Source organism: Hyperolius riggenbachi, chromosome 4 (assembly GCF_040937935.1).
Source record: "Hyperolius riggenbachi isolate aHypRig1 chromosome 4, aHypRig1.pri, whole genome shotgun sequence".
NCBI classification, from domain to species: domain Eukaryota; kingdom Metazoa; phylum Chordata; class Amphibia; order Anura; family Hyperoliidae; genus Hyperolius; species Hyperolius riggenbachi.
In genome coordinates, this window is record NC_090649.1 from 435,297,713 (window position 1) to 435,313,892 (window position 16,180).

The 16,180-nt window shown below is 44.3% G+C and overlaps 1 protein-coding gene across 2 annotated transcripts in view; it reads left to right on the forward strand.

Annotated features, from left to right (window-relative positions):
* The window catches only part of PLCB1 (phospholipase C beta 1), an 887,760-nt gene that overhangs the window by 484,464 nt on the left and 387,116 nt on the right, over nucleotides 1-16,180 (forward strand). For both annotated transcript variants that reach the window (XM_068232505.1, XM_068232506.1), the window contains one exon: nucleotides 10,122-10,262. In XM_068232505.1, the coding sequence (XP_068088606.1) occupies nucleotides 10,122-10,262 (141 nt within the window). The remainder of the gene's footprint in view (nucleotides 1-10,121; nucleotides 10,263-16,180) is intronic.

The window sequence follows — 16,180 nt, forward strand, 5'->3', positions numbered from 1 at the left end:
ATTTTGCTCCAGTGAACCATGTCCTAGCATCAGATTGGTCTGTCATGTTACTTCACTATACAGCCCAATCTTTTACTCCATGATGAATGATAACTGTTTATTTTGATGGATTATATGTATTCTGGTGTCAAGCGTGGGTCAAAATAGCCAAAGGGCAGTGATAGCTGATAAATTGAAATGATGCCCAAAATAGATCTGCTTTCATCACCTTAACAGAAAATGCTTTAATTTATCGCCTATCTAATTTTATTTTGTATTCCTTGTATATTTTCCATCAATGTGCAGTTATAGGAATCTTAATTCTAACCCTTAAATTATGTTATTTCTGTTACTAAACAGCAATGGATTTCATCACAGAGTCCAAATCTGGGCCAGAACACTATTTGTATGGAGGTTTTTTGTTCTCCTGTGTGGATCTGTGTGTGTTTCCTCTGGACACACCAGTTTCCTTCCACATCCCCAAAACATGCAAATATGTTAAATGCCTCCCCGAGAAAAATGGATTGAGACTGTAATAGGGATGACAGTAGGCTATGACTCTGGTAGGGATTAGACGTTGAGCCCTTTATGAGAGACAGTTGGTAACATATGTACTCTGTAACATGCTGTAAAAGATGTCAGCACTAAATAAATAATATGGTAGTACATAATAATATGGTAGGACATTAGAGTATGAATATGGTAGGATTAGATGGTGAGCTCCTCTGAGGACAGTCAGTGACATGACTATGTACTCTGTAAAGTGCCACAGATGATGACCATGGTAGGGATAAGATTGTGAGCTCCTCTAAGCACAGTCACTGCATAAATACAAAATAATAATAGGGAAGAACGTTAGACTATGACTATGGTAGGGATTAGATTGTGAGCTTCTCTGAGGAGTGGTCAGTGACATAGCTATGTGCTTTGTAAAGTGCTGCAGGAGATGTCAGTGCTATATAATTACATAATATTAATATGGTAGGACAGTAGACTATGTGTAACGTTTGCGGAATCGTTTTCGCGGTCAGCACACAAGATGCGCACTGACACAGCGAAAACCCTCCACAAGCGTATAATTGGGTGAACCCAGGCTAGGTGCGATGCAGCAGCAGAGGGCAATTCCCACCGGCAGATGGCGCTGTGGAGTGCAGACGAGCACAGCCTCTGCACAGCCACAAATGCCAGATGGGAATTGTACAGAACTAAGACAATGCGGGGCTGAACAGCCCTTAAAGAGAAGGAGCACAGATACAGGATGAATGTGTGTTCACCAATCTAGTCGCGACCCTGCGACGGTGAACACACGTCTGCAGAAACAAAAGCAAGAACGCGATCGCGAGAAAGGGGATCGCCAGAAGTGACACAAGACTGACCAGAACAGAACTCAAGAGTAGCAAAGGCACAGCAAACGACAATGAGAAAATAACGAAAATAACAAACGCTAACTAAACGCGAACACCGCACTCATTCGCAACAGCGAACGCGTTTACAACCCAATCTCCACACGTTAAGCGGAACAGAGACAAGCACGCCTAACTAACCAACGACAGACAAACACGAAACAGAGGACGTGAGCGCTTGCTTAACCGGTTACCTCACCGAGCCTACAGCAAGCGTTCGTATCAGACAAAACAGACAAACGGAAAACAGGAATAAGAAAGGAGAGATCCACTGCTCTTTCCGTCAGAGCGAGTGCGATCCAGGTACAGAAACAAGATTGCAGATCTGAAGGATCCACAGCCGCCACCGCTAAGGACTAGTGCTATCCAAGCAAGACAGGCAGATGAGATAGCTGGTAGCAACCGTTGCTCCAGCTATACTCCAAAAAAGCAGGTCAGAAGGATCCACAGCCACTACCGCTAGAGGCTAGTGCGATCCAAGCAAGATGAACAGAAGGGGCTACCAGTAGCAACCGCTGCTCTGGTTAGCACCCCCAGACAGACAGAACGATTTCATGACGCCCACCGTTGGCAACAGGACAATCGCAGCAGAGAGGCAAAACAGACAAAACAGATAACAATCTAACTGCACTAGGGAAACTGCCTAGTGCAGTCCCAAGAATTACTCTAAGATAACTTTGACAAGAATTAGCACGGCTGACACTCTCTAGGAGTGTTTCAACAAACCATGAAGGAATGACCAGCAAAGGACCCTGGAAAACATAGCTATTTATACTGCCAGCCTACAAAGGAGGCAGCTAGGTGATTTGCATAACCAATGTATGCAAATCCCTCAGCAGCAGAACAGGTCTGGAACTTGCAAAGAAAAGACAGGTCTCTCTTCCAGAGACCTGCAACCCACAGACTAGAGGAATGGTCAAACAGCTGTCTGCCTGTGCAGCCAGCTGAGCGGATCATTACACTATGACTATACTAGAGATTAGACTGTGAGCTCCTCTGAGGACAGTAAGTGACATGACTATGTATTCTGTAAAGTGCTGCAGAAGATGTTAGCGCTATATAAATACATATTGATAATATGGAAGGACATTAGACTATGACTATGATAGGCTTATACTGTGAGATCCTCTGAGGACAGTCAGTGATATGACTATGAACTCTATAACCTGCTATAAAAGATGTCAGTGCTATATGCAGTACATACACAATAACAATAAATCCATTTTCCATCAAAAACAACAAATTGTCTTGCCATTTCATTTTCATAAAACTTAATTCAATTAACTTAATTTAATAAGCTGACATGAATTCATTTTCGATTTCAGTTTTTAACTATTCATAACTGGTGAAAATAGCCTTCTTAAACAGAAGGAAACTTGCAATAATTCAGCTATAAGTGAACATTTGTGGTTACCCACAATGCACCACTACTAAATATGCAAATTATCTCTTTTCGCCCCTGTAAGCCAGACAAGCATCCAGAACCGCTGGTGTAGAGCAAGCCTATAGCTTTAAATATTACACAGCCACATCAACCCCACTTGTAGACAGCCTGTTTCGGACTTTTGGTCCTCATCAGTACATGGCAGGGATTGATATGGCTGTATGGGATTGGGCCAAGCATTGCTTATTATTAGGAGGGCTTTTCGGTCTCTTTTATTCCCCTATACACATTCTGGTTTCAGTCACCCCGAGCTGCTTGGTTACTCTGTTTAACTATTGATGAAAAACTTTAACTGCCCAAGTATGAGTTTTATTGCTTTGTGTAGGCATGTAGGAAATAATCAGTTCCCTGTTTCACCTGCTGGTGGCACTGTCTCTCTGTGTTGTATTATGTAGAGTTCCTCTGGCCCTTGGCTAACTGATTACAGTATGGTTATATGCTGCTAATTAGGCAACCCCTGGTCAGCAAATAACTGATTACACCCCATTCCCAAGTTGCTCTGTCTGCCTGTTTTCTGTTATGCGTGGTTAGACCATCTGTCACAAAAGCTTAAGCCTCCTATACTATAGCAGGCACACTACTCTCTTCCAGTATTTTTAATTTTATTTTATTGTATTTATAAAGCGCCAACATATTGCACATTGTGCTTGGAGCCTGAAAGTGTATCTGAGGCGAACCAGAGGGCAACATATAAATACTTATTTAAAGAGAAAACCGTGACCAAGAATTGAACTTCATCCCAATCAGTAGCTGATACCCCCTTTCCCATGAGAAATCTTTTCCTTTTCACAAACAAATCATCAGGGGGCTCTGTATGGCTGATATTGTGATGAAACCCCTCCCACAGGAAACTGTGAGGACCATGGTCCTGGCAGTTTCCTGTCTGTGAACCTCATTGCATTGTGGGAAATAACAGCTGTTTTACTGTTTACAGCTGTTTCCAACTGCCAAAAAAGCAAGAAGCATCTCCTGTCACTGACATCACCTGCCAGCAGTAAAAATGTCACCATGTGATAAATGTCAGAATGTAAATCAGGGAGAGGAAATATTTTACAATGGGCAAACACTGACTAAATCATTTATAAATAATTATTGTAAAAATGAAGCACTTTTTTTTTATTACATTATTTTCACTGGAGTTCCTCTTTAAGAAGAAGGAAGCCTATGGATCCTGTAGAGGGGAGATGTGGAACTCCAGTTCTCAAGGCCTGAGGTCCTCACACATTCCTGGCACAGTTCAAATTAATGAATGGGGCTGAATCAGGAAAGGTGTGGTTCACCAAGTAGAACTCATTTCTTCATTTCTCACTCCATCCTAAACACTGGCATGGATCTGGCCCTCCAGGCCTGGAGTTTGACACCTGTGCTGTAGATGCTTCCCACACTGTCCTTCACACCACTGTGGCTACTTGTGGACCCCCAAAAGAAATCCAAGAAGAGAGAGCTTGTTTGATTTCTGATGGCGGCAACACTCCTCTTCATTCTTTAGCGCGGCTGCACTGCAGGATTACAAGAAGAGGGAAGCCTCCAGGTCAGGGCTTCCCACCCCTGTCCTCAAGTACCACCAGTCCAGCAGTGCATGTTTTGCACTAAAACTACAACCATTCACAGGTGAGGTACAGTAATTAGTGCCTCAGCAGAGCTGATTAACTGCCTCTGTGGGTTTCCTCAAAACATGCACTGTTGGTGGTACTTGAGGACAGGGTTTGGAAGCCCTGCTCTAGATCCTCCAGAGCAGCTTTTCTCAACCTTTTATCTCTGGAGGAACCCTTCAAATAACGTTTGGACCTCAAGAGCCCCGACATTATCGTAAAGTGAGGATTTATTTTGTAGGAGGAATGGTCATTAAAAGTGGCCCCTGCTCCATGTTTCTTTCCTATAGTGCTGCTTTTCATAGTAGTGCACCTTAGTATTTTTTATGAAAGCTCCCCAAATTATAGTACTCCCCTATAATGGTACTCCTAATTACACTGCCCCTCATTGTACTGTACCTATTTTAGATCTTTGTATTACAGTGCTTCTTAATATTCTTACCCAAATGTATGGCTTCTTTTTACAGTACCTCCTATTATAGTGTGCTCTATTATACTACCACCCTTCCCTCTCCACCACCATTGGCGTGGGCATACATTTGAAGGGGACACAGAGGAACCAAAGAGGCACTTATGAAACTTTCTCAGCCTGCCACCGTCACGGGAGGGAAAAATGCTAGGGAACCCCTGCAAGGAACCCTGGTTGAGAAAGCCTGCTCCAGAAGCTTCCTTTGTCCTCCACACCCCTATCGCTGCCCACCGGCACTCTGTGGAAGATCTGGCCACTCCTGCACAGTAGCACGGAGCTGCTTGTGCATGAGCAGTAGTACTGCAGTGGCAGTGTTACTATATTGCTGACAAGGTACCGACAAGACAAAAGCTGTCACTTCCATGCTTAGAAAGTAACTATTTCAGGCAGCAAAGTAAAACAGCCTGTTTTGCACTGTACATTACACATGTATCTCATCATGTCACATGTTGCCCCGAGTACACTTTAAAAATTGAATTTTTATTTATAAGTCAGTAAATCTGATTGCTTTATAAAGTTGTATTGCTATAGTTGGCAACAATGCACAGAAATACAGGAGAGAATTCATATAAATATGTTATGTAGTTTACAGAGAAAACAATGTTCCAAGTGATAGTAATCCCTCTGCTTTCCAGGCTTGGCAATAAATTGAATGATAAGAGGCTTGGTTACATTAATCCATCCCAGTGTAATAGATTGCTTTCCCAGTGTTTCTGGTCTGCAGCACCTCATGAGGTAATGTCATGTCTCCTGCCAGGCTGTTTCCCTTCAGTGTCAGAGGAACGAAATGCAACCCGACAGTAATAAACCTACTCCAAACCACTAAAGAAATGCATATGCAGATACACACAACAAAAGTCATCCTAACAAGCAACTAAAGCGATTAGGTAGCAGGTGCAGACACACGCCTGCTACCCTCAGGGCTTTGGGATAGCCAGCAGCCCCATAAACCGGAAAGTTTGGCTGGGCCGAGTGTTTGTGTGTATGTCTGTGGAGAGAGGAAAGAAGAATACGCAAGGAAGAGTTATGTTTTTGGAGATCAGAGGTCTTTCATAGCCAATACCCCCTTTCTCGTGACAAATCTTTACCTTTTTCCGAATAGTCCATCGGGGTGCCTGTTTGGCTGATATTGTAGTTAAACCCCTCCCACAGTGTGATGTAATTTCCATTGCCATGATGCGAAAGTTTGGGCAACCTTGTTAATCGTCGTGATATTCCTGTATAAATCGTTGGTGGTTAAGTAAAAAAATGTCAGATAAATATATCATATAGGAGACACACAGATATTTGAGAAGTGAAATAAGGTTTATTGGATTTACAGAAAGTGTACAATAATTGTTTAAACAAAATTAGGCAGGTGCGTACATTTTGGCACCACAAAAAAGATATGAAATCAATATTTAGTAGATCCTCCTTTTGCAGAAATTACAGACTCTAAACGTTTCCTGCAGGTTCCAATGAAAGTCTGGATTCTGGTTGAAGGTATTTTGGACCATTCCTCTTTACAAAACATCTCTAGTTCATTCAGGTTTGATGGCTTCTGAGCATGGACAGCTCTCTTTAACTCACACCACAGATTTTCAATTATATTCAGGTCTGGGAACTGAGATGGCCATTCCAGAACGTTGTACTTGTTCCTCTGCATGAATGCCCTAGTAGATTTTGAGCAGTATTTAGGGTCGTTGTCTTGTTAAAGATCCAGCCTTGGCGCAGCTTCAGCTTTGTCACTGATTCCTGGACATTGGTCTCCAGAATCTGCTGATACTGAGTAGAATCCATGCGTCCCTCAACTTTGACAAGATTCCCAGTCCCTGCACTGGCCACACAGCCCCACAACATGATGGGACAACCACCATATTTTACTGTAGTTAGCAGGTGTTTTTCTTGAAATGCTGTGTTCTTTTTCCTCCATGCATAACGCCCCTTCTTATTCCTAAATAACTCATCAGTCCACAGCACCTTATTCCAAAATGAAGCTGGCTTGTCCAAATGTGCTTTAGCATACCTCAAGTGGCTCTGTTTGTGTTGTGGGCTTCCTCTGCATCACTCTCGCATACAGCATCTCCTTGTGTAAAGTGCGTTGAATGGTCGAACGATGCACAGTGACTCCATCTGCAGCAAGATGATGTTGTAGGTCTTTGGTGCTGGTCTGTGGGTTGACTCTGACTGTTCTCATCATTTGTCACTTCTGTCTATGCGAGATTTTTCTTGGTCTGCCACTTCGAGCCTTAAAGAGAAACCGTGACCAAGAATTGAACTTCATCCCAATCAGTAGCTGATACCCCCTTTTACATGAGAAATCTATTCCTTTTAACAAACGGATCATCAGGGGGCTCTGTAGGGCTGATATTGTGGTGAAACCCCTCCTACAAGAAACTCTGAGGACCGTGGTAGGTAGTCCTGGCAGTTTCCTGTCCGTGAACCGTGTTGCATTGTGGGAAATAGCTGTTTAGAGCTGGGTCCTACTTGGAGGTGGAAGATGGGGTATTGCCTAACAACAGCCTTTTGATTTTATCCAGGGGTGCCTTGAAAAAAAATTCAAGGCGCCCTCACCCCAAAAATTGAGAGCCACTGTAATACAGGGGCACTGGAAAGCTACAAAATGCTGTGTTTATACTGCCTGAAGCAGTATTCCACCCTGTACAGACTGGCCTATACCCAGAAACAGTATTTTTTTTTGGGGGGGGAGGGGGGATGCTGGGGTGTGTTTGTGTACACTTTTACATTCTATTTTTCTGTATGTTCTTATATTTCCTGCAGTGCTCACCAGCTTTAGGTTCAATTTGTCAGTTGTTTTTTTTTTTTACTGCAGTAATTAGAATAAATGGGCCGAACCAAATCTGGAAGCTAATGATTAATGAACTGACAATGTAATCCATTAATGTTGCATTGTCAGTTTGCTTATAATTAGGGCAGCACGGTGGCCTAATGGTTAGCACTGTCACCTTGCAGCGCTGGCTCCCCGGTTCGAATCCCAGCCAGCTCAACACCTGCAAGGAGTTTGTATGTTCTCCTTCTCCCTGCGTGGGTTTCCTCCGGGCACTCTGGTTTCCTCCCACATCCCAAAAACATACAGACAAGTTCATTGGCTTCCCCCTAAATTGGCCCTAGAGACTACAAAAGCTAGCCACATAGACATAGACATAGGACTATGGCAGGGATTAGATTGTGCGTTCCCCTGAGGGACAGTTAGTGTGAAGACTATATATACTCTGTACAGCGCTGCAGAAGATGTCAGCGCTATATAAATAATAACATAATTAGCTTTCAGACAATTCTATGCAGGAGAACAGAGATGCCAAAAGGATAAAAGGAAGCTAAATAAGCTTAAAAAACAAATTCTTGGTAAATAGAGGAGGTAGTCCTGGACTTACCTTCAAGTAGACACACAACGACTGTAGTAAAGACAGTCAATATATTTTATTTATGAACTCCAAATATGCAACGCGTTTCCCAGGTTTGAACCCGCTTCATCAGGCAATAACAACGGAGCAATAGCATATGTGGTCAGTAGAAGAGCCAGAGGTGCCTGGCTCTTCGCTTGTAAGGCAGCCACTAGAGCTGCTCAGTAGGCAGTAGCAGTAAGGGAGTCTCTCCCAAGAACTCCTTACTGAATAGGTGCTCACTTACATCATCCAGCCACAATAATTAAATTAGACTAAATCTTGTATCTAAAAAGTGATGTATGAACCGATCATGTGACAGATCTCTCTGATCGAATCTGATTGGAGCAAGATCTGTTGGCTTCCCATACATCACAGGCCGATTCATGACCCATTTCAGCATGAAATTGCTTGGGAATTGGCCTTGTGATGCTGCCTGCTGGCCTTGATGCCTCCCTCCTAAATGTTCCCCCCTCCCCCCGTGCATTAAAGTTTCTCACCTGTCTGGCCTCTGCGAGTGTCCAGCTGGTCCTGCTTTCCTATTCACATCTCGCGTGGCTGCTGCATATAGAACGTGGCGGGAATCTGCTATCACAGTGCTATACGTAACAGCCACATGGGAAGCAAATGGGGAAGCAGGAGGAGCTGGACACCCGCGGCAGCTGGAACGGTGAGATTTTAATTTATCGGCAATGGGAGGCACATTAACATTTGTGGGCACATCAGCCAAGGGTTCCGTCCCGTTCTCTCGCTATGGCACGTCATTACCGCAGCACACCCGATATGACCACGTCGGTAATAGTTTCCAGTTTGCTCAATGGATACATTTGACCATACACATTTAGCCCGAAATGGGTCAAGTCATTGATAGGGCACTGATTTTCATCTGATTCAATAAAATTATTGAATTGGATGGTCGATTAGGCCACAGAATCACTAGATGTATGGCCCCCTTTACAACAAAAAAAAAACCTGAAAAGCTAAGTATCCACTGGAAGATTAGATTGGGGAACTCTGCTGGCGAACGATCGTTCTCCGGTCTATCTTCCAACATCGCGATCGGCCGGGCGCTTTTTCTCCCTGGTGATACTTTCACACCTAATCAGAAAATGCCTTTTAAGCAACCAGCAAAGAAGTAAATACTCAAAATAATTTTGAAGGTACTTTTTCACCCACTTTTTGGTATTTTTTAATTTTGAAAAATTGCTGAAAAGTTATTTTAAAGAGAAGATTAAAAATGATCTCCTAAGAGAAAACTCAGGAGAAAACACAGCTCCCAACTGTCCCTCTTTCGGAGGGACAGTCCCTTTTTGGGAGCTCTGTCCCTCTTTCCTCCTCATTTGTCCCTCTTTCAGGACTTTGTCCCTATTTCTATGTAAATATATATATTTCTCTATTAAAAAATGTGATTGAATGACTCTAAACTTTATTCCCATCCTTTACATTGATATATTACTAATTGTAAAATGCTAATATGAAGGAAAATGAACCAGGACAGATAGAACCAGTGTGGTTTGAATTATAAAACAACATAGTATTCTTATGAAATCTTTATGGTATGCGTGACAAGGGGTGTGACAGGGAGTAGTCAAGGGGTGTGGCAGGGGTGTGGCTTACGTGTCCCTCTTTCTCATCTCAAAAAGTTGGGAGGTATGGAGAAAAAGTTAATAGAATAAGGGCCTGTATGTCTGTATTACAGCTAATGTCAATACTTGTATTGTATATAACTGATCTTGTGAGGATTGTTTTTTTTGTTTGTTTGTTTTTTTTACAGTGGGGAAGTATAGTTGTGGAATTTTGTAAAAGTGCTACTGTAAAACTGTCATTGAAAACTGTTCTTTCTCTGTCCAGGAACCGAAGTTACGAGAGCAGCTGGAAGTGGGGAACTTTGGAGGAAGGCTGGAGTTTCGCATGTTTACTATTGTTTATGGTCCAGATCTGGTCAACATTTCATATCTAAACCTCGTAGCATATCAAGAAGAAATTGCTAAGGTAAGTCACTGTTCCTCTCTACCACATATCACCAGCTGCTTCTCTGATATGATGAGCAAATAGCATATATACATTCATCTACATTTGTTAAACATTATTCCTTGCTTCACAACACATGTAGTGAATGAAGATTTACAAGATTCATAGTATGTATTAAAAAAAAATGAAGCTGTAAATTTCTGTTGACTTCAAGCCAGCAGTCAAGTGACAGCATGCATCCTCTTCTGCTCAACACGACTCTACCCTGCTCTAACCAGTGCTAATCCTGCAGTCTTACTCTTTACAGTTGGGTGGCACTACACTGGGGCACTGCATCCTCCCCCCAGGAATCACTGTGCCACTCTGTCACCCCGGGGCACTGTCAACCCCCCCCCAACCGCCCCCCCCCCCCCCCCCCCCCGCCGCTAACAGTAACATGAAGTTAACTGTCTCCAGGTTCTAGTCAAATACAGTGAACGAATCCATCTGAAAATGGCGCCTGCGAATAATGGCGCACGGTGTTGCTGCTAATCAGTTTGTCGCTTTTATCGCTATTTAACGTTAAAGCCTTATCTTATTTAGCTCTGTTTATTTTTTTAAAAATAAGCGTTAACACGCAGAACCCTCTCTGTACCTAACCCCTAGACCCCCCCTGGTGGTGCCTAACCCTAACCACTTCCCTGGTGGTGCCTAACCCTAAGACCCCACTGGTGGTGCCTAACCTTAACCACCCCCCATGGAGATCCCTAACCCTAAGACCCCACTGGTGGTGCCTAACCTTAACCACCCCCCATGGAGATCCCTAACCCTAACTAACCCCTGGTGGTGCCTAACCCCAAATCTCCCCTGGTGGTGCCTAACCCTAACCTTGACAGTGTTACATTAAATCCATTCCACGTTTTGCAGTTAAATAATGTCTGCAGTATGGCTTATGTAGGGCGCTATTGATAAATAACGTTACTGTGCGCAATAACATCTGCTGTTTGGCATATGAACGGTGCTATTGATAAATAAAGTTACTGTGTGCCATTATTATGCAGTGCTAATGATAAATAGCGATAAGCGTATCTTTTTAATGCGGCGCCATTTTTATGCATAGGCGCTGTGCGCCATTATTCACTGATCCGCAGTGAACGGGGTAGGGTCTGTAAAAAAACTCTCCATGTCGGCCTGAGTCTATGTAGGCATTGGGTAATCTATTAGGGTATCTATTTGCCATAAATAGCTCAATCCTTGCAAGATCCCTTGTAATTTAATGTATCTGGATGACTCATATTCTTTTTTTTAAATCTCTGTACCTCCATCTGATTGTATGTTCTAACATTGTCAGAAGCAGTAGAGTGGTGTACCGTGTTAGCCATCAATCAGTAAAAGCAAGAAGTTTTGAACCAGGATGATACCATTTATTGGCTAACGTTGGCAGTGGTGTCATCCTGATTCAAGACTTCTTGCTAACTTTGTCAGCCGACAGGAATAGATTCTGAAGAAGGCTTACAAATTGAAAGCTCACTGTTTTTCTTTTAAATTAGCCAATAAACTAGAGCTTGTATTTTACAGACAGGAAGTTATTATCCTGATTAAAAACTTCCTGTCTGTAAAATACAAGCTCTAGTCTCCAGCAGTGCTAAGCTACTGAGATCAGGAATTACACACGCAGTGTTTCTTTCCCTCCTGCCTCTTCCCCCTCCCATTGCTTGTAGAGTAGTGAGACACAGGCTGGAGGCTGGAATGATTTGTCTGTGATCTGTCCCCACAGGAGCAGCTTGCTCACAATCCTGCTTCAACTCAGTATTATTTGCATCTCATTGACCATCCCTATTAACTACATACTGCATCCATTGTGATGCAGTGCAATGGACAATATAATTGAATTGCAATACGATTCAATTGTATTTCTATGGCATGTGTGTGATCACAGCTGCACTGAAGAATACTGCTATGTACTGTAGGCTACCCGGTATGCATTGCATCACACTCGGAATGTGCACTGCAACTTTTCAACAACATTGCAATCCTAGTATTTAGGATGCGCAATGCAACATGCACAGCGTGAGTACAGTAGCCAAGGGCATTGTTCTCCCCACTCACCACGCCCGCACCCAAATGCTCCTTGCGTACCGTTCCATTGGCCTCCTCGCCTGCATAGCAACGCAACGGTACAGTCTTGGTCCCGCACTGTCGCCCAAGGGACCGAATACAGATCTTTCTTCGGTAACACTCCTTATATGTGTGTGTGAAGCCTTAGTGTAAAGTAAGTACTACATATAAAGTACATTTTTTTCTCAAAAACCTGTTTTGTCATGTCCTTCAACCATCAATAAAAGTCTGCTTATATCCGTGAATTCAAGCTCAAGTCCAGTCCTAGTGTAGATTTCTGTCAGTCTCATACCTCCCAATATTTTGAGATAAGAAATAAAGATACTTTAAGACACACCCCTGCCACACCTCTAACCACGCCCCCAGCACACGGCTCATCATCATGCATATCACAAAGAATTCAGAAGCAAAATATGTCGTTTTATCATTTAAACCAGGGGTCTCAAACTCAATTTACCTGGGGGCCGCAGGAAGCAAAGTCAGGATGAGGCTGGGCCGCATAAGGAATTTCACAATCGCGGTGCATCGCCACCTCTGCCCGCCCCTCTCACTCTTCCTTCACAGAGAGGGGTGGGGAGAGGCGGCGATCCGTGCGGCGATTGACGTCAGGAGGGGCAGAGCTGAAGCTGAAAGCTCTGCCCCTTCCAGGAAATGCCAGCGGATTGCCCCCCGGGCGATTTGGGGGCTCTGCAGCCCTCATTTAGCGGCGGGGATGCGGCGGATTACTTGGGAGCACTGAAGCGAACTATAAGGAAGCTTTTGCCGGCGAGGGCCACAAAATATTGTATCGAGGGCCGCAAATGGCCCACGGGCCGCGAGTTTGAGATTCCTGATTTAAACCATGCTAGTCCTTTCTATTCTCAGTATTTTCCTCCATTTAAACACTTAAAAATAAGAAATAGATCAATTGAAATGATGGTTCAGATTCAGATACATTTCTCCATAGAAAAAACATCTACACAGTTCTGTACATCAGTCCTGCAAGAGGGACACATGAGGAAGAAAGACAGAGGGATTTGGTTCATAAAGAGGGACTGTCCCTCTGAAAAAGTGACAGTTGGGAGCTATGGTCAGTAAGGCCTTGAGCCCATAGGAGCTGTTTCAGCCGCACTTTGAAAGCTCTAAGCCAGGCATGGGAAAACTTGGCCCTCCAGCTGTTAAGGAACTACAAGTCCCACAATGCATTGCAGGAGTCTGACTGCCACAGTCATGACTCATAAAGGCAAAGGCATTGTGGGACTTGTAGTTCCGTAACAGCTGGAGGGCCGAGTTTGCCCATGCCTTCCCTAAGCTAATTAAAGTCAATGGTGGTGAACCCCCAGGAGCAATTTCTGTTCCCCAAATCGCAATCTCGGGTCCTGCAGCATTTTTGCAATTTTCCCGGCCCAATTGCCTTCAAAGCAATAATAGGCAAATATCTCCAGGAAGTGCGCTGAAAATCGCAGCACTTGACAATTACGGAAATTGCTGTGATTTCCAATTGGGGAAAAGCCACTCCTGTTGGTCCGGGGCCTCAGATCCCGGCACCCCCGCGGCTCGGACTCTGGCTATGCCCTTGGCTTTTGCTTACTTTTTCATTTATTTATTTTTGAATAGGCCTTTCAGGTATACAGTTTGCTGCTTCTGTCGTCTGGCTTATTAATCAAGCTCTAATCCTGAATGACTTTGTGTGACATTTACGTCTTTCTTGATGGTGTTTTTCCCCGTGGTGACATGCAGATTTATAGTAATTAAGTCTGTCAAGGAGTGACAGCCCTGCAGGGATTTGTGATGCATGTTTATGAACAGCTTACAGAGCTTCATTACAGTGTTTATGTTCTATTTGTGAACCAAAAAAATGGAAACTGCAATATTTACCTTTATTGTATCCATTCCAAAGAGGCAACACAATATATCACTCAGAAATACTCCAGGCGGATATAGAAGAAATGACATTCAATCCATTTCAGTAAAAGAACATCAGTAAATGTGGTTTTATGTACAACTAGTTTGAGTGACCAATGGCTGGATAGTGTAATGGTGAAAGGAAACCAGAGTCCAAATGAAGATGAGAAACGGGGGGAGCAGGCATGTATGGTGAGCTGTCCTGATGCTCACCTCTCCCCTGTTCTCCTTTCTGCCCGCTCCAGTGCCTATAATCAGAGCAGGGACAAGGTCCTCCAGCACCCAAGGCTGAGACACCAAAGTGCGCCCCTCCATCCCTGCCACCCCAGCTGTCACACACTGATTGCTATTTCACTAAGAGGTGCCACAGGGCCCACAACCTCCCCAACACCTTAATCTCTAGTTATATGGCTTGCAGTCACTGCTATGTATCCCCTTTTCTTATTTCTTTCTGCTTCATACACAATTAGGAATGACAGCTGAATGAATTGTGCGCCCCCTCCTACATTGCGCCCTGAGGCTGGAGCCTCTCCAGCCTAAGCTTTGGCCCGGCCCTGCCTATAATTGCCCCCTGGCCCAGTCTTCTGGTCAGCTTGGTCGGGCATCAGTGCTTGCCGTGCAGCACGCCTGCCTACCAATACTGTCTACCGATACTGGGCTGAGGGGGGTGGGGAGGACATCTGATTACTTACACTGGGGGGGGGCACCGGGAGGCAACAAATTATGTGCTGTTTGGGGCCACAAAACTTGCCTAGAGATGAGCATGGCTGCCACACCTGCATCCACCACCATCCAGATCTTCACATAGCGATGGGTAGAATTCTCCTTTAAGTGTCTCCTTTAAGCCAGTGCTTCTCAGTACACAGGCAGCCTCTGTATAGCTTATACTTAGACTGATCGGTAAGTGCTGCGCCTGGGACTGTGCAATAATACAGCAGCCATCAATATGTCATCTCGTTGATCAGGAGGTCCCCTGGCCTGACACACACCGTCAGGAGTGATTAAGATCAGTGTCTGACATTACAAGGTAGAATCCCAGCTATTCAGCACATTGTGGGGAGTGTTGAATAGACAGAACTGTCAGCGACACTCAGCTCTTCAGGATCTGATACATCGGGACAATGGGTAAATGTGATGTGAATTACACTCAGCCAGCCTCCGTGCTGCATGGAAGCAAGTGCTGCTAACTTCCTGCTTAAATAATAATTCATCTGCAGTTGTTTTATAATGACACAACTGGAGCATCCAGCTAGAGAAAGAATGTACATCATGGGAAATGGCATTGTGATCCATGGGGTGGGTGAGAAGTAGAAATTGTTATACGGGTGACGAGGAACTTTACCAAAAAATAGTAGGGGGGGGGGGGCAGTTCTAGTACCAATGGAACAAGATTACCCTGGGCACCCCCCCCCACCTGCGGCAGATCCCCTTGACCAAAAGTAGCGTTAGGGGCGCCTTGTTGCAGCCAAATTTCCCTCCAGGGCTCCTGAGCCAGCTACCCCCTCCCCCTAGATCACATCTTAATTTAACTGTACCCTTGGGGGCCCTTTGGCAGAGTAGCGTCTTGCCTTTCTTGGCAGGCGCACTCCTCTGTCAGTCCTTCATTGCTCCATTGCAGGGTCCCCAGGGAGCGCAGGTAAGTTGGGGGAAGACACCTTCTGGGGCCCGGGGTCATTGCCCCCTTGTCCTCTATGGAAGCGCTGGCTCTGGGGGAAGGGGGAATAAATAAATATATTACATGGGCATGTCTAAAAGTTGTCCCTCTTTCTTATTTCAAAAAGTTGGAAGGATTGGAAGCGGTAGTAAAAATCAGGGACCATAGAGTTGATTTTTAAAAGTGTGCAGACAGCACCCGGCAATGTTACCAGTATTTACAGGAATAATGTAGTGTGCATTGCGCACATCGCACAACTCATGTAAACACCCAGGGGCGTAACCTGTTTTTGCAGCTTCCAGAA